The following is a 23043-nucleotide window of genomic DNA, read 5'->3' as shown; positions in this document are numbered from 1 at the left end:
TTGAATAAGGTTCAGAACTCCAGGTAGAACAAAATAGTTATTAAGTTATTAACTAGGAACAGACAATATGTTCATGTGATACCAGCATGACACTGGCTCGTGGTCTGTTTCTGGGCCTATTTCAGATCTTTGTGTTGACTTTTAAAGGCTGGTGGGGGGAGAGTTTCGTAATCAGGAGTGAGAATTATGGAGTCATCTGGATATGATTGGACTGCAGTTTTCAGTATAATTTATCCTTGACTAAGCTGGCTAAGGCTGATGGGATTTCCAGCATTAGAACATGTGTAGGGTTCATGATTCTCGATCCTGACAATCAGTCAGCAAAATCACAAATGGTTATAATGCAGAAAATAATACAGATTGAGTCTTCATTTTCTAAAACTGAGACCAGAAATATTTTGGATGTCAGAGTTTTCTGTATTATGCATACATATGCATAATAAAATACCTTGGGGATGGGACCCAAGTCTAAATATTAAATTAATTTATGTTTCACATACATCTTAGCCTGCCTGAAGGTAACTTTATACACAATATTTTATATATTTTGTGCATGAAACACAGTTTATGTACACTGAACCATCAGAAAGCAGAGGCATCGCTATCTCAGCCACTCGTGTGGACAATTTTGAATTTTGGAATATTTTGTATTTCAGAATTCCAGATAAGGGAGACTGAACCTGTTTTGAAAAATATAGTAGGAATATAATAGAATAGATATATATTTTTAGTTACTCTCTCATTTTTGTGCTTACAGTCAAGCCATCAGTGGCCACATTTTAATGTATAATAAAATGGCACCTATTCCTTCAGACTTACGCACTGCAAAATGGCTACTGTGGTGTTCCATTTCCTAAATTTTGCTGCTTGTTGCTTTACATTTCTAACTGTAGCTTTAGCTTCTGCCAATTTCTGATCTTGCCACTCTGGCTCAGCCTTTAGGTGATTTACATTATTACTTTATCTGGAAACCCTTTTGCCATAAAATGCCTGTACTAAGAAGCAGCTTAGGCCCACTGATCTATATTATGACCTGTGTTCTACAAGTCTTGAAGACATCTATTTACATAATGTATGGCTTCAAAGGGATGCGTATTTTCCTGCCTGGTATAATAGTGCACCAGCCTTTATACTTTGACAAATATTAAGAAGTAAGGGTAGAAATTTATATTACACTTCAAAGAGTTGTAGCCAAAAAACAATATTCCTGTGTCAAGATCTTCCCTGGTCTTCCCTGGTGGTAGATATACTTAGGCTCTGCTTATATTATGATATGTTTTATTTTTTAATTTCTCATCCACAGCAACAATAACCAGAAATGTGGCTCAGAGGTGGGGAAATGAACATTGTTCCATGGTATAAGTCATCCAGCATGTAACTTTAGCCCTTATCAGATGAGTGTGGAACTGGGGGTCTTCTGCACTGGGCGATTCGAATTCGCGTTATTTCGCAAAGTACTGTCATACCTGGGAGTCCCTCCGCATTGGCATGATTCAAATTGGCCAATCTGCATTCGCGCGAAGTGCATTCAGTGCAGAATGTTTTGTCACACCGGTGCTCAACATGAGGATTGGCCGATTCGTATCGGCCCCCTCGCACATGCTCAGTGGTGCCCTGCATGGGTTGCGACCTTAAACCCTTCCGGGGTGAAAGGGGAGGTCACGTCATGACAGCCCGGTAAACAGCTGGAGAGCCAGCTCATGCACATTAACAATCGCGATACAACGTGCCCATTATTGTTTCCTCTCTACATTCCTGCTTGGTTTTAACGTTACCATGACCTTCCCTTGCAACAAATTAGCAATGCCCGGTTCTACGTGTGTGTGTGTGTGTGTGTGTGTGTGTGTGTGTGTGAGTGTGTGAGTATGTATTCTGGGGGGGGGGAGGAGCAGTTCCAGCGGCTGTCAAAGAGGCTGGATGGCCATCTAAGTCAATGGGGATGCTTTGATTAAGAGTTCCTCCTCCTCCTCCCGGCTTGGGATCCAGCCTGGGCTGCATCCCAGGCAGGGAACAGGCGCGGGGCCGCTAGAATCGCGGCGATCGCCGCCGTTCCAACGGCCTCCTCCTCCTCCTCCCGGCTTGAGAGGCAGCCTAGGCTGGCTCCCAAGCCGGGAGGAGGAGGAGGAGGCTGCTGGAACCGCGATTCCCGTTGCCCCCCGCGCCTCTTCCCTGCCTGCATCAATGCCTCTCAAGCCGGGAGGAGGAGGAGGAGGCCGCTGGAACCACGATTCCAGCAGCCCCGCGCCTCTTCCCTGCCTGGGATGCAGCCAGGGATGCCTCTCAAGCCGGGAGGAGGAGGAGGAGGCCGCTGGAACCGCCCCCCGGCTTCCCTGGAAAACTGGCCAAGAGGACCAACCCACCGGAAGTCAACATTGGCATTCTGGGGGTCTTGCGATGGAATTCAGGACTGGGTAGTCACACCAGACCCATTCGCACTGAGATCGAACAGAGCCCCAATCCAGGATATCGCCAATCCCTTTATCAGCGCACTGGCCAACACGCTCCAAAAAGAGGAGCCAGTACGCATTCAGTTCGGCAGCTCGCGCATTCACGTGAGTGCGGATTGAGCCATTCGAATGCTGGTATGATGGTATTGTGCGAAATAACGCGAATTCGAATCGCCCAGTGCAGAAGACCCCCAGTTCCACACTCATCTGATAAGGGCTAGAATTGTGGGAGAACATCAAACAGATACTGTTTTCTGAGACAGGCTTATTTCTAATATGTAACTGTCCCTCAAGACCATTTTCACATATGATGGCAAGATAATTTACGGTATGTTTAAATTAGTTTGTTATGTAAATAAGCAGTATACATTGGCTAGAGCATACATTTTGTGCTCTTTCCTACATTAAAAACATTTACAGTACATATGGTGCAAAAAGTGAAGAATAGTGTTTGGAAATGGTCAGGCAGAAATTTGTGGAAAGATAATCTTGCTGCAGCATTCAGTAACGGAAGGAAAGAGTGCAAAATGGACTATTTATTTTTTTACAAACCAGTATAAATAGGTCAAAGTTACAGTTATATTACTAGTACATTTTAAAAACTTCTTACATTGAGGCCTGACAGACTGGAATGTAATTAATCCAAATCCTTTCTTAAAACATCATACCAAATGTTATTGATAATATCAGTAAAAGGAAACCATATTGTCTGTGCCAGTCTCTTATTTCTGATGTTTCAGATGGTAATGTTAATTTTTCCATCAGGGAGCTGTTCCAGATTCTCTTTGTCCAACTATCAAGTGAAAGATTGTTAATGTTCTTCTAGCGCTGGGCTATTTCAAACCTGGCAGCTGTAGACAAAAAGAGGATCAAGTCTTTAGGACCAAATGTTGCTGATCAGAAATAGAAAGTAAAACTATTTTAGGTTTGGGATTAATGCCTTGATAAATTATTTTACTTATAGTTGTGAAAAAGTTTGTTTAGATGTAAATATAAACAGACAGTACCAACAGAGAGATATGTATGTTCCTGGAGCAACACGCAGCATCCACTATTTGGTGCTTAAAACAAAATTTATGTTTCTATGAATTAAACAGATTGGTGTGAGGCACCATGTTTCTTTTTTATTAGAAGAGCTACATTTAAAGGATTTACTGAAAATTTTCAATGCCCTGTATAGAATTCAAGCAGGAAGGCTGGGTGCTAGACACAACTGGAGTCTGTTCATCATCTAGAAAGCAGGAATTGCAAGAGCCTAAACAGCTTTTCTTTGTCTGGAGTTCAGCTGATCTGTTAGGTATGTTTCCTGACTCTGGCCCCTCCTAGGTTCTTCCTCCTTCCTTAGAAGTTGATAGCCTTCTGGCTTAGTACTTTGTCTCTCAATTATGTCCTTTTTGGCACATTGCTTCTAATGCTGAGCTGCCACTAAGGAGTGTGAGGTCCCAGTTGCTCAGAGGAATCAGACCCAAAGGTTATTGCCATGATGCAAGCCCAATCTTTTCATAACTTTGCCAGTATTTAATCAGACCTGGCTGGCTTCTCCTCCAACTCTTGGTTAAAGTCCAGGTTGCTGCTCAGGATTGGGGTGATCAGAAGCAAGAACAATGCTTAATTTTGCATAAGCAAAGGACACACCCACATTAATTCATAAATAACAATTAGTCATTATGGGTTGTTAGCTGTTTGTGGGGATGCCCTAATCACAACAATTTAGCAGGAGTAAAAAGCTGTGGTGGCTCAGCGGTTAAGACGCTGACTCTGACAATTGCAAGACTAGCAGGTCAGCAGTTTGAGGCCCAAGTGCCATGTGATGGAATGAGCACCCGTCACTAGTCCCAGCTTTTGCCAATCTAGCAGTTTAAAAGCATGTAAAAGTGCAAGTAGATAAATAGGTACAACTTCGGTGGGAAGCTAAACAGTGTTCTGTGCAGTCATGCTGGCCACACAATCACAGTTGACTTTGACACCGCTGGTTCTTCAGCTTAGTAATGGAGATAATCACCGCCCCCTACATTTGGTCACAACTTGACAATCTTGTCAGGGAAAACCTTTACCTTTTAGACACAGTACAGGCACTTTTAAGTTATTTATTTTTGCAGACTCTGTTCAACCATTGTGTTACATGGGACTAGTGAAGATTTAGACACTTCTGAAGTAATGGCAGCTGTTCTGAAATTAATAATTAAGGAAAAATTGTGTTTCTTTTCTTCAGACATCTAAATACCAATATCTGTTTCACATCCCACAACCAATAGTTTCAACATTTGCCTAAAATAGTCATAAGAATTAATCTCTTTAAAAATTACCCAGTTAAATTAAATTAAAAACACTACCCAATGATTGCTGGACATTAGCTCCTCCATAGTTGATCACTAGTGTGGAGACAAACCTAATCTAATAATTAACTAGGTTTAAGGAATCTGTCGTGAGCTCAGGATCACATAATCTTCTGGCCCCTACAGGCTTTTCCATCTCATATCTGAAAGCCTACCCATTTCCACACTCAGGTTTTATGTTTGATTGTTCTTAATTACGGTTACCATCAATCCAGGGCACTGAGGTAGGCTTCAGAAAACACGTGAACAATTTGTGCAGTGGCCCTAATTCAGAAATAGATTTCATTTCTATTGGTAGAACCATTTCTCTTGAAAAGTAAGAATCAGTAGTACTTTTAAGATAAAAAATTAAGGTGAACTAATGGGTTTGTGTGTTCAAGTCAACTACGACTTATCCAAGGGTTTTCTTGGCAAAAATTTATTCAGGAGGTTTTCCGTTGCTTTCACCTTAGGCTGTGACAGACTACTTGCTCGAAGTCATCTGGGCTGAGCAGGAATTTGAACCATGGTCTTCCAGAGTACTAGTCCAATGCTTAAACTACTATGCCACACTGGCTCAAAGTTAACATGTTTAGAAGGGAGGAAAACAATGATGACATGAACCCACTCCCAGTGTTTATGTGTTTATGGGATGCCTATACATATGTATCCCCCCCATACAGAGAATTCTGAGAGTGAGAATGAACTAAAAATGGCATAAATAGTGCAAGAAATGCTCAGATGTGCTTTTTTTAGTGTCATGTAAAGATTTTCATAGCAGCCCACTGAAACCCCAAACTTTAGGATTTTGTGCAATTCAACTTAGAAATAACCTTGCCAATGGAAGTATTTTACTCTCACTTCTAGGTTTATTACTCACAATTTGTTGCAACACATAGGCAAGGTGCTGCAATCTGACACTCATTCAAACATAGCACACTCTCCATTTCTACTTCATTGTTGCTGGCTTATTAAAGCTTATTAAATCTACTCAGATATGGCCCCTTGAAGGATTTTTCGTGGAAATACTTATCATGTAACCACAGTTCTCATATTCTGCTCCAACTGTTCTCATAGCAGCCTTGCATAATAGATTATCCGAATTCAGGTAATGAGGAAATGATATCAGTTAACTTAGGGTTAAAACAGGCTGCCCCTGCCGAAACCGGATTGGGTCTCGGCAACTGCATTCTGCAGCCCCAATCCACCTTTTTGCTGGCTGAAAGAGGAGCGGCAAAGAGCTGCTCCTTTTTCTGGCATCAAAAAGCTGGCTTTTCCGGCAGCTTTAAGGCCCTCCAGCATCATGCAGCAGCTTCCAGGTGGTGTTTAAACATTGTCCTCCCAAGTCACTGGGAAGGCGGCAGAAAAGGGCTGTCTGTTTCAGCCCTTAATGAGTTTCTAAAGCCAAAAGGTGGGGTGCTCTCTATAAGTTTTGGATTGCAACTCCAATCAGTCCCCTAACCACTGTATCCTATCATAAGGAATTATGGGAGCTGCAATCCAACAACATCTGGTAGACCAAATGTTCTTCATCCATGTAAGGAAGAAAACCAAAACTAAGAGGCACATGATTGTCAGTCAAATAGCTCAGTTATTTGACTGTACCTCCCATAGTTCAAGCTAATCAGAAAATGCTTTTTACAGTCTCCAAACCAAATTAACCTGAAAGTATTAGGGAGCATCTCTCTGTATTCCTTCAGAAAGAAAAAGCAGTAAAGGAACAAGGAATGTAGAAATAACAGACAAGAAAAGCCAAACTAGAGTTTAAGTTGCATTTAATTACAGGAGAGCCATAGAAGAAAGGACACCCCAGAGCTTTTTCATCAAAGGAATGTTAAAAAAGAAGAAAAAGAAGAAGCAATCACAACATAACAAACTGGAAATGTTCTCATTTTACATTTCAGATTTCAAAGGAATTTCCCCTTAAAATTAAGAACTAAAACCAGTCACCTAGCTGCTTGTCCACAGAGGATGGCCTAGACCACTCACTCCCAAGGGTTAGGGGATGGGTGTGCAGGTCTCTGTGCCCCAATGCTGGTAAAATAATCCAGCTGAGACACTGGATTCTAAAGCTGTTTGGACAGGCACAGCAATCCTGTATGATACTAGCACGTTTCCTCTGTATCATTGGTGCAGCAAAGATGCACTGATTTCTCTATCCAACACAGAATATCCAACATAGAAGAAGCTAGAAAATGTTCTATTTCCCCCCCCCTTTTTTTTACTAAGTTGCTTTCAGCAAACCATGATAACTGCTGAAGAGCTTTGCATTTTGAAGAACTGAAGAAGGAAATGGCTCAGCTGTAGGAGGGTTAAATCAAGTTATTATCAATAAGAAACCATGTGAAATCTAAATCCTGCTCCTTCAGGTTGAAAGTGGGAGAAATCAAGAATCTAGATTAAAAACTTTCAGGGAAAAATTATGACGCAGAGCACAGAAAACTGCATATGCCTAATCTGTACAGTCCCCAAATGGATGTAAGAGATACCCAAGATTTTAAGCTCCAACCTCTGGTAAGAGAAACATGTGTTACGTGCTCTGAACTACCAAACCATTCTAGTCTCAAAAGGACTTGCAATTTAGCAGAAATAATACAACCCTTCTGCACAGGAATGTGTTATTTGGCTGGGAATCTGCCTTCCAGTCTGACCCCATTTTTCAAGAGGTGAATTTTGATTTAAATTTAAAAAAAAACTGAGGCAACAAAGCAGCAGAAAAAAATACTCCACAGTGGAATATTTTGTCCTTATCATTTAGTCAGTGACATATTAAAACAATCTAAGTGAAGTTAACAATGCAATAAATATCTATATATTTCAAATTAAAAGTAAGAATTACAAAAAAACAAAACAATAAAAACCCTTAATAGAATTAACTTACTGATATTGCTACAGACTGACTCTTCACAGACAAAGGTGTCTCCAAAATCAGCTGCAGCTTCCCTCCTTGCTCACTGAGCTTGGTTAATTTCACTTAGGAACACTTCTAAGACAACAATACAATACATAGTACAACACACACACACACACACACACATCTGGTCCTAATTTTCATACTGCCAAATGGTGTAAATTCTTGCCATCAGCATAGGTCCTTGCAACAGTTGCAAAAACAGTCACTGGTTGGAAGAGAGAGGAAGAGGGATGCTGATCAACAGGGCTCCCTATGTCTGGCTGCAGAGCAGATGATATGATGGTTTACAGGAAGAGTTCCTTGGGGTTGTCATAAGAGCTAGGTTTGAATTCTCTCTAACAATGACAGCAGAGTTTCTGAAACATCTAGCCCTCTCGAACACTGTCCCGGGATTCTGCTAGTGAGCTGTGAATGATCCCAGTAATTGACTCAACGCCATCTCCCTCCAGGATGGTGCAGTGGTCCCCTTCAACGATATGGACAAATACTTTCCCATCACAGACCTGCATGGGATGCAAAGACAAGAACATGGCACACACATTTTAGTGCCTTTTGTTTCTTCAGGCAGAAGTCAAAGCCATCTAAGAGGATCTTCAAGTCCTTTTACTTTTTAAAATTACTTTCCCCACATTCTAAAACATATTAAGCAAGTTGTAAGGTACCTTTCCTTTGGGAAAATCATCCTCATAGCCTACCAAACCAGACCTTTACCTTTTGCTTGACCATTGTTGTTATGTGGCTCCAAGTCAATTCTGACTTATGTCAATATTATCCTAATTTTTTCTTGACAAGATTTCTTCAGGGGAAATTTGCCTTTGCCTTCCTCTAAAGCTGATAGAGGCAAATTGACATTTGCCCAAGGTCACACAGTGGGTTTTCTGTGACTGAGTGGAGATTTGAACCCCATCCAAACCACCAAACCATACTGGTTCTTTCTGCTTCACAGGCTAAGAAAATGGATTTGGGGAATGACATGATAATTATATATTTGTAGTTACAGAAAAGGTTGACAGCAAGGTGGGAGAGGACTATACAGGATAGTGCAAGATAGTGACTGTTGGTGGCTTCCATGTAAGTGGGACTACTTTTGGTTGGGCGAGTCCAACGCAAAACAGGTTCAGCACCTTGGACTGATCATTGACCATTTGGATTAAAAGCCAGAACAGATTCACTGGCCTCACTGACATGGGGAAAAACAGTTGCTACTGGTGCATGAATAGTAATTAGGAAGACAATAAAATTCCTTGATGCTTTTTAGGACTCATTATTAAAACTGGGAAACAATTAACCATGATAAGAAAGCAGTAATTCCATTTCAGTGACCACTTCTGCTAATCACCTTTCCATATAAGGTAGTGCATATAGTATATTGCAGTTTAACATAATTTACAGTGTGATTTACATAGTTCACACAGTTTGTAATATTTCTGGTGGGATGATCAGTCCCTTCAAAGTTCTGTAAGGAATTCATTTTAGGGAAGCTATAAAGGCACCAGATCTGTCTGATCTTGGAAGCTAAGCATGGTCAGCCCTGGTTAGTACTCAGATGGGAAATCACCAAAGAATGCCAAGTGCTGTACGCTATATATCAGTGGAAGTAACTCACAAAAGCATTCCTTCCTTAAAGTAACCCTATCAAATTAATAGGTTCAATATACATTGACAGGTGGCACAAACATGGCAATTCATTTAAAAAAAAAAAAACCACTGGAGTTTGCTCCTGGAATTTTTTTTAGTACTAATCGTCCCTCAGTAATTTTCTGTCATGGTTTTTCTTTGGACATTAGGCATGGCAACTTTGTGACCCTTGGAGAACTTCAGTTTTTATTGGGAGACAGTGATGCTACAGTGCACCATTGCAGACTTTTATTACTTTCAAGTGATAAATACACATTATCAGAAAGGGCTGTATCTTGTGTTGCTTTAAGGCAGAGGTGAGGAACCTGTAGTCCTCCAGATTCTATTGGATTATGGTGTGCACAATCTCTGAACCACTAGCCATGTAGATTGGCACTGACTGAAGCTAGAGTTCAACAACATTTGGAAGGCTATATGTCCTCTTCTCTTACTGAAAAGTAACTGTAATGAGTGCTCATTTAAACAAGAGAAATTTTTTGATTCTTTTCATCAGTGCAACTAACCTCTGAAAGTTTGTAGTCTCCTCCAAGTCCTTCTCCAAATTCATTGTGTGTCTTTGCTTTCAGCAGCATCACATTGCCATGATACTTGCATTCTGGTATATACTTTTCTCCTGCCTTCAGTTTATGATAAAATGAAGTAGCTGCAAAAGTGAGTGCCTCATGGCTGATGTCCTTGTGATTCTGAGTTATCAGATCTGCAGCAGCATTGGCACGAGCTTCCAGATCTGGCAGGGGCAGAAGGACCTCTAGCAACTGCAAGCAGTAGGAAAAGAGAAAAGGAGAAGAAGAGGAAGAAAAGCGTTACTTATAAGATACAGTGCAGTTTACAGAAACAGTTGTGAGTAAAATACATTTTATTGCTCATGTGAACAAATGTGGAAAAACACTACCTTATTATATTCCATGCCAGTGAACTGCTGAATAAAGGCACACAATGCTTCAGTCTCTGCTTCAGCCTCATTTCCTGGAGTTAGCTTGGCTCTGTAGCTCTGAAATAGATGGACCATAAGATAATTTTTGTTTAAAAGATCTTGGGGGCACAACAGAATTTTAGCATCATGCTGGGGATCAAACGACTAAAATATCAGAAGTATCTGAAAAAGCAGGAAAAAAACATTTTGCTCATCTTCAGATAGATGGTTTGGGATTGGTATGTTGTGTCACAGAATTAAGTTCATGTATTATTTTTATTCATTTTTATTCTGCCTTTCTCCCAATAACAAGACTCAAGATTAAAATGATATAAAAATTTAAATAAAAGTATAAATATCAAAGTTATTTAAAACTTTTGATTCCTTTGATAAATGCAATGGAAATGTCTTCAAAGGAGCCCAATGCTAGATCAAATCTTGCATTACAGGAATTGACTAACTAGGAAATGAAATCAAATGTACATGTGTGATCATTCCATATATATGCAGCAAAAGATGTGCATGTTATTGTCAGTCTGCAGCTTACAAAAAAGTTTGGAAATGGGCATAGCTAGACTGACCTAGAACCTCTCACCTGTGTGTGTGCTGCTACATACGAATGAGAACCATCAAGCAGGAAAAGGCTGTTGGGTAAACAGGAGGGATTCTGTTGAACTTGGAGCTGACAACACATTTCGAAAGCTACACAGGCACCAAAGGAGTATCCTGAAATTCGATAGGGGCCATCTGGCTGTACTTGCTTTATGCAATCAATGTAATAGGATGCCAGGCTCTTTATACTGTCCGAAGGAGCAGCTAAGAAAACAAAGTTATGGAAACAGTCAACCTATAGAAGATCAATAGACAATATTGCTTGTCTGTCTCTAAATTGAGAGATAGTGTTGTACCAATGAAATATAAATAGGGATTTTAAAATCCATTTAAAGTGGTTAGATGTGTCTGGAAATATTTAAAATGAAAAGCTATATAGGAATAGGAAATATAGGGATAGGAATGTTTTTTGTTGATTTCATAAAAGAGTTGCAAACTCCTCCCCGCACGCCCATGTTCACTCACTTTAAAAACCACTATTCTGATCTTGTTTTTCTTTTCCCCTTTTTCAGGTCCAACTACTTTCTCATGCATGTACACATGAATAAAACATGCTCACATACAGCAGTTTCAGAAGTTCATGAAAGGCCTAGATGGATTCTGGTAGCAATTCTGAAAACAAGGCACTATGTTTTAAAACTTGACAGATAAGATAACAAAGCTACCTTTGGTAAACTGAAGTCCATAGCTTGGTATATGGAGCTTAGAGGCAAGAGTGTTGAACACTGTGAGAGATCCTTCAATGGGGTGAATGAGGAAGAGAGGAAGCTCAGTGCTCTCCACCTTGTTGAGTTGCATGATTGTTGGTCCATTTGGATTCACCAATAGTTTATTCAAGTCCAGTCTGGGTTGTTCAGCCTGATTACCTTTTGTCTCCTGGAATAATGCTGAAAACAAAAGAAAATACAGACAATTCATGCAACATGCAATCTAGTTACTAGAAGAAAATCACAGACTGGTTTGGGGTTAGTCTCACTCAGTTGTATCTTAGATCTTTAACCTCTAAGGAACTAAGGACCAAACCAAGTGTGATACAGATACTGAAGAGTGGAAGACAGAGTCTCAGATGGTTTTCCTGTTTGGTAATCAGAGCTGCGAGGATTGAAATTCAGATCCAGGTCATGCACTGAAGGCAGGGATGAACACTTATCTAAATTGCCTCTACTCAACCTGGAATTAGCTCCATAGAGAGAGAAAAAATATAGATATGGTACCTCTCCCACCTGCCTCTGCTTACCATAGCAGCTAGAAGAAGTTGTGGAAATTGTTGTTGTTGTCGTGTGCTTCCAAGCCCATTTTTTACATATGACAACCCTTAGGCGAATACAGAATGGGAAAACATCCCAAGAGGAAAGTCTACAGTGCTCTGGTCTCACTCAAAACAACAGACTCATGGAACCCCTCTCAAGTTTTTAAATAATCTGTAGGGAATTCTCATAATGGCTCTCTCATGGCGTGCCTTGGTTAGTGATAAATTTCAAGGCTAGAAAAGGAGCTTCACAGTTTGGAGGAATAGGCACCCAAAATATCTGGTCCACAACCCTTTATCTGATTTTGCTACAAGTTATCAAATGTTGCTAGTTCTCATCTTTAGCAAGACCTAGGATTTCCCATTCACATTGATTCTAAATGATCAGGCAGCATTGATAGATTTGCTTTAGTAGATAAATAATATTATTTAACATGTCCACATACCAAATCAGAAACAAATTTGAAAAAAATAAGAAAATTAAATCTATTACTACTTTCATCAAACGTTTTCCTTGCTTTTTTTTCTCAAGCTGGCAGTTTTAACTGCAAAAAATTCAACCTCCTGTGTCACTACCTTATTAGAAACTTGCTGAAGTGTGGATATTGGGAGTTAATAAAATAGGAAGTGAATACTGTAGTGGGATGCTGCAGTCAGTCTTGGTGTAGAGATAGGTCTGTTATCAGGAAAAAAATCTATTTAGTGAAGTTTTGTTGTTGTTTGCCTTCAAGTTTTTTCTGACTTATGGTGATCCTAAGGTGTCCCTATCATGGAGTTTTCTGGAGCTGAGTGTGTGTAACTCATCCAAGGTCTCCCAGTGGGTTTCCATGGCCAAATAGGGAATCAAACCCTGGTCTCTAGAGTCAATAGTCCAGTGCTCAGACCATTGCACCACACTGGCTCTCTTTAGAAATTATTTCTGTGGATAATATACTCCTCACTACACCAAGACAGCAGCTCTCCACTGCAGTATTTACTTCCAATTTTACTGGCTCCTGATATCCACCCTTTCTTCTGTGTCACAAATCCAAAGCAGAGCAGATTCTGAGCAGATGGATATACTTACTGTCTGTGGTCCCTGATTTGGAAGAAAATTCCCGAAGCTTGTTAATGGTAAGCAATCGAACATCTCTCATTGCCATTACAATATCATAGTCCCTCTCCAGGGTTTGGCGTACCTCTACTGCCATTAGGGAATCCAAACCTAGATCAGCCAGGGAAGTGTCAGCATTCAAGCTGCTCACATCTCGTACACCTGTAGGAAAAAAATACAAACAAATAATATTGGGACAACCAATTTAGACTCTTCCTCAAGTTTATTTTATTTGTTGACAGAGCATCTCTCAGGGGTAGTGTATTTGGAACATCTTTATATGATTTTTTCTTTAACAATATTGAGCACAGTACTTCAAATGAGAGAACATTTATTTAGTTGTTGCTATGTGTCTTCAGATCATTTCTGACTTATGACAACACTAAGGCAAACCTATAATGGGATTTTCTTGGCAAGATTTGTTCAGAGAAGCTTTGCTATTGTCTTCTCCTGAGGCTGAGAGCATGTGACTTGCCCAAGGTCACTCATTGGGTTTCATGGCTGAGCTGGGAATCGAACCCTGTTCTCCAGAGTCATAGTCCAACACTCAAACCACTACGCCACACTGACTCTCACTTTATTTTCAGCAAAATTATCTTCAGCAAAGTTTTTTACTAAATGGGTGGATTTTTAAAAAACAAGTTAGTATATCAGTATATATAACTTGGTATAGATATGCCCCTCCATATCATCTTAAGAAGAGAAACAGAAAATGCAGGCCTCTGACTAACATTTTCAATTTTTTTCTCCTGTTTGGTTTGTAACATATTGCCTGATGAAGAAGCCAGTGGTGCTTCAAAAGCTTGCAACATGTATATTGTGCATTTTGGTTGGCCAAAAAAGGTATCACTGTTTGGTGGATTTTTATTGGATTTGTATATCAGTGTTTCTCTAAACCTTATAGCCAAGGTGGGACCCCCCCCCCCAAAAAAAAGACCCCCCGCCCACAGGAAAAATCCATCACCTCTATCCAGGGTGACCAGATGTTATAACTGCAAAGGAAGACAGCATCACAAAATGTAGGACATTTGAGAAAAATGTCTGACATTACAAAATAAAAGCTAAAACACTAATATAAATAAAAATGCATACTTTGCAGTTATGCTTAAAATGGAGGACATTTTGAAATTCCTTCTGAACCGAAGGTTGAAATGTAGGACATGCCCTCCTGGAAAAAGGAGGACATCTGGCCAGCCTGCCTCCATCCCCACTCCTAGCCCACTGATTGGTTGTCTGTGGCCTAGGGAAGTTGAAATATAAGTAACAATGGGCAAGCAGATGAATGCTAGGACAGTGGAATTAAGAAACTATTGTTATATACGTGCACTATATTCATCATGGCACAAGAGTACACCTGCCTTGTGTGTGAGTCATGATCTTATGGCTAAGCATGTGACTGCACAGAAAGGAACAGGAACAGTTAACAGAAAAGAGAGAATTCTGGTTCCTCAGCAAGGGGGCAGCAATGTTTGCCTTTTATAACTTGGTGACAAGATATTTAAGCACTATGAGACTAAAAACCAGGAGAAAGAACGTTAGGGGAAATATATTTGCATTCACTACAGGGAGTAAATGGGTGTATGCTCAAATGGAAAATAATTTTATGGCAATCTGAATTAGGACATAATGAAGCCTTTGTTAAATTGCCAAAGAAGATACTGACTCATTCCAATATTTGGACATGATATGTGTAACGCAAGAGAAAGAGAGAGCTCAAATAAACCCCCTGGACTGTGCACGTGTTAGACAGGATGGATAAGGATCCTGATGATAATGAGAAAGTAAGGGAAGTAGCAATTTAAAGATGAGATCATAATCTGAATGCCCATTTTATTGATCGGAACATTCAACCCATATCTGAGTATCTAATAATCACTCTGGTGTGCCAGATTTTCAATAACTGGCTGGGTTTACATGCAGCAGGTAAACCAATTTTCAAAGACCAGCCACAACTGGGCTTCTACCCTCAGCCTCCAATGAGGTTGGAAGGAGTCTGGAAACTGCTGGTTTCATTTTAGAGTAACACCAAATTATTATTATCACCCCAGAACCTTAAGCTGGTACTAATGTTAACTATGGCTTGTTGAAACATGCCAAAAAGTACAGTTTGGAGATTACAGCCAGCCCTCCATTTTCGTGGGGGATCCATTCTGAACACACACACACACCTAAATCAGGAACTTGCAGATATTCAAGCCCCATAGGCTTGAATGGGGGTGCGTGTCTGTGAGCAGCCTCAGGCACACCCCCCCATTTTAACCCCCTTCGTTTTCTCCTCACAAGTGAGGGTCACAGATCTGAAGTCTGTGAAAACAGAGGAGCAACTGTACTTGTTTTAGCTGTCAAGCTTTTATAGTTAAGATTAAGCGCATTTATTTGGACATTGTGATAAACAATGGTTACTCTAAAATGCCAGCAAAGCATCCTAAATCCTCTTTGCAGCTAAACTGAAGGAAGGGGGAAGCATGCAAGCCTGCAGCTTGCTGCCATTCATTCTCATAATGCTAAAACCATGGCTTAGTGCTGCAAACTAACAAAGTGCTTTAGAAGGGTAGCAGGATGTAGACAGAATTCTGAGTCATCAGCTGGAACCAGACTAGACAAAATGTACAAAGAATGAAGGCTTTGCTGCTTGGGAAAATAAAAGACTTCATTCTGAAATAAAATATTAAAGCTTGATGGAAGGGACAGTTGTATGAAGGAAAAAAATGAATGAACATAGAGAAGGATTACAATGCCCCCCCATAACTCATTGTTTTGTGCAAATAATACATGATATGAAAGAAATCCATAGTTTAGTATACAGCTTGGTATATTCATGTCTTATGAATGCATATGTCATACGAAGTTCAGATGTAGAACATTTGAAGACTGAGCAGTGAAGACTGAATGTGAGATGTGCAGGGTCATTATAATACTTGGTAAATTCAAAGTCTAGTACATTACGAGCTCTTACTCCTTTTCCCCCAATATCTATCTTCCTGCTAAATCCTTTCACATCTAAGTTCCAGAATCATCCCCATAAGCTCGTGTTCTGATTCTCTACAACAGTGCTACTCAAACTGATCGCCTGTGGACTAATTCCAGTCCATGAGTCATTTGATGTTAGTCCATGGAGAGTTTCCAAGAAAGAAACAGCTAGTAAGAACACATATGGTAGTGGTCCCTAACACACTGGGGGGGGGGGGGGAGCCAGTTCCATGACATGTCAGTAATTTCCAACTAATTATACCATACTCAGTCTCCATTGGCAAATGGCTATGCTCCTGCACTGTAACTCACTAATTTTCAGGTTTCCCAAATGAGTACTTGGGGCAGATAGTTTGAGCACCCTGCATCTTGGGGGTATTATGAGCCTTGTTCCAATTCTGGCCTTGTCCCAGTTTAATGTTTCTGTTATGTTCTTCTCTTCTTCCATGTTTCAAACAGGTGTGACAGGTGCGCACCTTTAAAACTTAAAAAATCCCAACACAAACCCAGCAACACTCCTGCACACTCCCTCTGATCTCATTTCCTCCCACATTTAATCTCAAATGCTTTACTGCACCCAGATTGCTCCACCTATAATTCAGCACCATGATCTATACTAATCCCTGCATGTGGCACAGTTTTACAAATGCTCCCAAGTTCTGTGAAACCATCCCCAGGAAATAGCAAATCTACTTGTATAATAAGTGTAGGAGGGGAAGGCAAGTAAAGATACATGATGCGGTGGAAATAGCACAACTTAGTTATGGAGTGATGGATTGTATAAAAAATGATGGGTACAGGCAACACACAGGGGCCACTTTCAAACCAGCAGTTAAGCAAGTGAGTGCATTATAAACTGGTAGCGTGGTGGTTAAATGCCTGTACTGCAGCCACTCACTCACAAACTGCAAGGTTGGGGGCAATTACCTTACACACTGTAAACTGCTTAGGGAATGCTTAAGCGGTATAAAAATGTACTTTCTATTGCTACTGCTATTTTTTCCCCACGGGATAGACGGCAGCCTATCTGTTATGATGAAAGCAATGGGCCACTGCAGAAGTTTTTGCAGTCTGTGTGCAGACTCTTAAGCAACAGAACATCCCCATTATGAGCAATAATTCACAGTGACACTTACCAAGAATGTGAGCAACAGCTTCCACAAGGTCACGCTGGCTGCCTCCATCACTTTTTGTCAACAACTTTTCTGCCAGAACAAAACTCGACATGACAGGGTGAGGCTGGTTGAGGAAGTGATCCAAAACATCCAAGCATGAGCTGATCCTCTGGGGTAAAGTTCCACCAACCACAGTGTCATTACTGCCCATTGTCTCCAGGACAACACCAACATCACCAACAGCACCCCATTGTATAGCTAAGCCTGGAGAAGGAAAGAGAATGCATGGTATTTATTACAGAGCATGTGGCAATAGGAAATATGTAAGATGAAAAGAGTATGAACATGATTTTGGTAGTGCATAGGGTGCATAGGAAGTATCAGGCAGTTGGCACTTATTTTCATCCAAATTTATTTTCATCTACTGTGCTTTTCTTGAAAAATAATCTCCACAGGGCTAGAAGAACTCCACAATTACCTGGAAGCCCATCATGCCTTCTCTGTTCACATATACGCTCCATGGCAGAATTGGCAAAACCATAGTTACTCTGCCCAGCATTGCCTCTTCCACAACTGACTGAAGAGAAGACTACAAAATGGTCCAGTTCTGGGCACTTTTGACGGGTTATCCTGGAATAAAATAACACAGGGAAAGACTGTTTGCTACTTAGTTTCAAGAGGAACCTCTGCATGCTCATCAAACAGAGCAATAGCACATGTCACTTACTGGTCCAGATGAAGTGTGCCTGAATACTTGGGTTTGTTGACTTCACAGAAAAGCTCTGAGGTCTGATTTTCCAGCATTGCATCTTTCAAGACCTGTAGGAAATAGGGACAATTCCACAGACAGGTCAACATAAGTATTTTCCTTCCATTTGAAAATAAATGTGAAAGTAGATTCTCCAAGTATCACTACTGTAGCAGGAAGGAAAGGGTTACACTCCGATTCAAAAATTTGAAGTGATCCTTATCACCATCTGCTTCTCCACTTTACTTTTTCAGCTGCTTTTGAATTAATAAACACTTCAAAGATACATTTAACATTAAGTCTGATTCGGTCCTCAGAAACCTAGCCAAGATAATCTTGAAACATAAATTAATATTTCTGCATCATGAGGGTCAGTCATATCCATCATATGCTGCTTGCAGCATGAAAGTTAACAGAAGAAAAAATTATTTCATAAAACATGACTCTCCCCAAGTTCTTTTCAGACACTCCCCTACCCTTCCCTCTCTTCTTTTCTGTTTGACTAAAAGATCTAGGAATTTTTTTATCTGAATGATACTTCATTTTAATTGTAAAGTAATCATAATCAAACATCACGAGTTAAAAAACAACAATTCTTCTGTCAAAGGAAAACAAATAGGTTGATACAGTAATAGTTTCCTGTTTTCACACCTATCCAGCATAAAATGGAGAAGAGCACTAGTTTGAATAGTCAATTTGATCCAGGTTAGTCAGCTAAGAAATAACCATTGCAGCTACATTGGACTTAAGCAACTGTCACTCACCATAGCCAAGTTGAAGAGGCCTCCAACTGGCCCAAGTTGAGAAGCTTCTTGTATTAAGCGTTGTGCCCCTTCAAGAGTCCCAGCATCACTGGTTGAGATAAGAATTTGGATTCCAAATTGTTTCCACTCTTGGACCCGTTTAGCCTGGTAACCTGCAAATCAAGAATCCAGAATAGGATTCAGGGGGCACTGGTTATGCTTATAAAGATGTCCTTCCTCTGTTTCAAGAGGAAGACTGCTTCTTTAGAATTTAGGAAATAGCAATAATGATAATGCTAACTGGTCAGGTTGGGTCTAGAAAAAAAATTCATTGTTTGATCGTATAAAATGTGAGAGGTGGTAAGAATATCTGTCCTTACTCTTTTTCTTTAATATAATTGTTAGTAGTGTGGTTTCAGATTATATGTTATGGTATATTACTCTTGTTCATAAACACTTTAGCTCCATTTCTTGCTATATTTTTGTCAATGAAAATAATCCAGAAAGCTTCTCAGGGATTTGTTATTTGTTATTATTATTATTTTTGCCCATTGCCTGGTGATTAAAGTACAGTGTGCCCTTGCCTTACGCGGGGGATCCGTTCCAGACCCCCCCCCCGGTGCATAAGGCAAATTCCACATATGCTCAAGCCCCACTGAAAATAATGGGGCTTGTGCCCACGGCATGCTGTGGGGTGTGCACACCATTTCCTGTTTTTCATGCGGCTTTCAGCGTAAGCTGAAAGCTGCATATAGCGCACTTGCGTATGACACGGGTGCACTGTAGCATTTAATCAGAAACAGCAGAAATCTGTCTTGTACGGTATATATAAAAGAATATTCAGATGAATGCAACAAGATGACGAAGTCACACCCTGGATACATTACTTTTATGAACCTATTGTTACTCTGGCTCTAGATCCTTATTGGTTCTCTCTCTTCTTTCTCTCTCATGAGACTATATTAACAGGAATAACACAGCTGTTGTTTGTTTTTCTTCTACCCATTGCCAGTGTCTTCCCAATGTCATTCTTTAGACTTATATTTCTAGATTTTTTCCTGCCTAAAAGTGTGTAGCTCATTAAAGAGGAACAAATCTTTGCAGAACTGGTTACGGTAGATATGATCATAGTTGTTTTCATTTGAATTGTTTTGCTTCCTGATCATGTTTTCTCCCTCTTTCTTAATAAGCAAATGCTTTTAAAATTATAAAAATGTGTTATAGATATCTATGTACCAAGAAACTTTGTTAATTTATTTTCTCAGATGCTGAATCTAGATGCTTCATAATTCCTTTGCAATACAGTATTTCCTCACTCCTGCTTCATTTTCATAGAAATTCATTATTTATCAGGAACAAAATTAAATGCCTGAGCATAAAGTTCGGTGTTATTGTGAACTTTCATAAATTCTATCCCTCCTATTCATGCTCTTTTGTTTTAGTTTACCTGTTCGGATGCCAGATCGAGATGTTAGCACCAGTCTTTTTGCTCCTCTTTCTATCAGCCATTGAGCCAGTTCCAGGCCAAATCCCCCAAGGCCTCCTGTGATTATATATGACTTGTTTGGTGGGCAAGATGTTCGAGATATGGCAGGGAGCTGGTTTAGCTTAGCTTCCTTTGTGGGGTTTTGATTCTCTTCTTCATGAACCTGCAAACAACAGTGTAGACAATTCATCAAATATGGGTAACACTTAAGCATGCCATATGTTTTTACAGCAATGAGAAAAGTCTATCTTCTTGTGCACATTTCCAAATAGTGCTTTTAAAAAACAATGTTTTTAAAAGATAGAGATCAAAGAATGGGCATATACTGGCACATTATGGCCATACCAATAAAGCATACTTTCACAACTTTTTGTAGATTAATGCAAACAATAAAAGTATAAACCTAAATGGAGACATTTGGTCAACAGTCCAGCCAAAGGCTCTGAGTCAGACAGAATGGACAATGATAAAAAGTTAGACAAGAAAAGGATGGACATAAGAATACCTCAGCTCATATACAGAAACATCTGGCGATTTCTGCCACACAGGTTTTTGAATTGTACTAAGTTTTTAGTAAAAACACTCATTCTTCCTTGGCATGTTATAATTTGAACTTTTCAAATACAGCTGCCCTATGGTAGCTCCCACCCTGATCTCCAGATAACTTTAAGTAAAGGCACTGCAGTACAGCAAATTAATTTCAATCCACAAATGTCCAAACCCCCAGAGGAGGGTTATCTAACTCTCATCTGAATTACCTTAAACTGGCTTAAACAGATGGTTATCCTACTGAACTTGTTTCTTTTTCTTTTCAGCTGTTACAGTGTGTATTGCTAACTGAATTATGCTTTTAACTTGGCAGGGTTTTCTTACTTTTTAACTGCTCTTCTGATTAGACATTTTAATTATTTTATCATTCATTATAGTATGTTTTCTTGTGAATTTTTTTCACTGTTATCTACCTTGACCATTTTTTAAAATCACTATAATAAATAATAAATACTAGCAATATTAAAACAACTTATACTTGTGTATTTGTCACACATTTCTGTTTCTGTCTGTTTGCCACTTTAAAATGCAGGTATTACTATAAATATTGCCACACTTAGCATTCTGGGAACAAAAATTTAATCTGAAGTTACCAATCATACCTGGATGACAACTTTCCCAATATGTTTCCCTTGTGCCATGTATCTGAATGCAGGTTCTACCTCTTCTCTTTTGAAAACAGTTGTTCTTAGAGGTTTTACCACCCCATCTTTGATGCCCTTTGTGAGCAAGTCTGACACTATTTCCCACTCTTCATTTCCCTCTTCAAAAATGGCATCTAATAGGATCCCATGAAAAGCCACATTCTTCAAGAAAAGGGCCATTCCTAGAAGAAGCAATAAGAGCAGTTATACTTTTATTCTGTTGTATTTTCTGTTGCCAGCAAAGCTATTTTGCACTTTAAAAATAATTAACATATCTGACAATCAGTGCAAAAGAAATAGTTTCACCTTCAAAGCAAAAGTATGTTAATGAAGCAATTATTTTAAGTTGTAAAATCTAATGGCTGTTAAATATTCTGAATAACCTGAGCAAAGGGTAACAGACTGTGAAAATTTAATTATTCTCATCTTTGTTATGCCAGTCTATGTTTGTCTATAACACATTGCTATCACATTTAGAAAAACGTATTACCTATGATAGGACTTGTGAGTCAACAACTGGCCTTCAAACTGAATATTTGGACACACGTGGCCTATAAAATTCATGCTACCTCATAATCTATTAAACACAAAAATTACACGCTCATCTCTGTTTTCTTAATCCTGCTTTGTTATTCATCATAGAAACTGTGTTAGCTTGACTGTACTAGGAAATCATATAATCATGAATTGATACTGTTAATTTGTAATATATAAGTCCCGTAAAGCTCTGGGGTCATGAATATCAGTACTAAAATGAAAAAAGAATGAAATCTTACCAAGGGGTGTGTTGTTGGACAGATCAAATTTGCCTATTTCCAAGAAACGCCCATGTCGAGCAAGGCAACGCAGGCTAGCCTGGAGCTTCTCTTCTGACAAAGAGTTCAGCACCAGGTCAACACCTACAGGAATGACCAAACACAATAATTCAGTACATTACAGAATTCCCACTGCCCTGCCTTCTTAGCAAATCATCTCCCTTTGTCTGCACAGTCCTCTACTAATTAAATATTCTGCATTCTAATTGTAAATCTTTGGTAGAGGGCTCCTAATTCTTGTTGCCCTTCTGTTATTACACCCACCTCTACCATTGGTGATTCTCAGAACATGTTGCTCAAAAGAGGTGTTTCTGGAGCTGGCAAAGCTGTTTGCATCAAGTTGAGGGAATCTTTTTTGGAGATAGTCACGTTTCTCTTTAGAACCTGAAATCAGAAAATAAGAATTTGGTTCTTGGAAAAGACAGCTAATTTTCACAGTCTTAGGTTAAAATTGATTATTGTAAAGTCTGAGTGATATTACAGTTAATGGTGCCTGAACAGATCTAGGAATTAATTCACTGCCCCAAAGAATAAAAGAACTAGGAAGAGTGCCATCCATTTTTATTCACTCTTCTCTTTTATCTTTGCAGAATTCAGCGTGTGCTTCATTGAGATGCCCATAGTTTTTGTTCCATGCATGCTGTCTCTGAACCCAAATAACATGTTCCTGTTTTATATTTCAGAGGCTGCATCTGCACTGCAGAATTAATTCAGTTTGACACTACTTTAAATGCCATGGCTCAGTGCTATGGAATTCTGGGATTTGTAATTCTGTGAGATATTTAGCCTTCT

The 23043-nt window shown here is 39.6% G+C and overlaps 1 protein-coding gene across 2 annotated transcripts in view; it reads right to left on the bottom strand.

Moving 5' to 3' along the window:
* Window positions 1-6520: 6520 nt before the first annotated feature.
* FASN (fatty acid synthase) overlaps window positions 6521-23043 on the bottom strand; it is an 82204-nt gene continuing 65681 nt past the window's right edge. For both annotated transcript variants that reach the window (XM_042451004.1, XM_042451005.1), the window contains 14 exons: window positions 22516-22635; window positions 22213-22335; window positions 21395-21618; window positions 20205-20406; window positions 18779-18930; window positions 17994-18085; window positions 17745-17896; window positions 17288-17530; window positions 13155-13343; window positions 11505-11726; window positions 10823-11043; window positions 10207-10305; window positions 9818-10069; window positions 6521-8179 (listed from right to left, as the gene is read on the bottom strand). In XM_042451004.1, the coding sequence (XP_042306938.1) occupies window positions 8042-8179; window positions 9818-10069; window positions 10207-10305; window positions 10823-11043; window positions 11505-11726; window positions 13155-13343; window positions 17288-17530; window positions 17745-17896; window positions 17994-18085; window positions 18779-18930; window positions 20205-20406; window positions 21395-21618; window positions 22213-22335; window positions 22516-22635 (2429 nt within the window). In that variant the 3' untranslated portion in view covers window positions 6521-8041. The remainder of the gene's footprint in view (window positions 8180-9817; window positions 10070-10206; window positions 10306-10822; window positions 11044-11504; window positions 11727-13154; window positions 13344-17287; window positions 17531-17744; window positions 17897-17993; window positions 18086-18778; window positions 18931-20204; window positions 20407-21394; window positions 21619-22212; window positions 22336-22515; window positions 22636-23043) is intronic.

This window comes from Sceloporus undulatus, chromosome 2, assembly GCF_019175285.1.
Source record: "Sceloporus undulatus isolate JIND9_A2432 ecotype Alabama chromosome 2, SceUnd_v1.1, whole genome shotgun sequence".
Lineage (NCBI taxonomy): Eukaryota > Metazoa > Chordata > Lepidosauria > Squamata > Phrynosomatidae > Sceloporus > Sceloporus undulatus.
The sequence above is the reverse complement of the archived record's forward strand: the minus strand, read 5'-3'. Positions and strand labels throughout refer to the sequence as shown.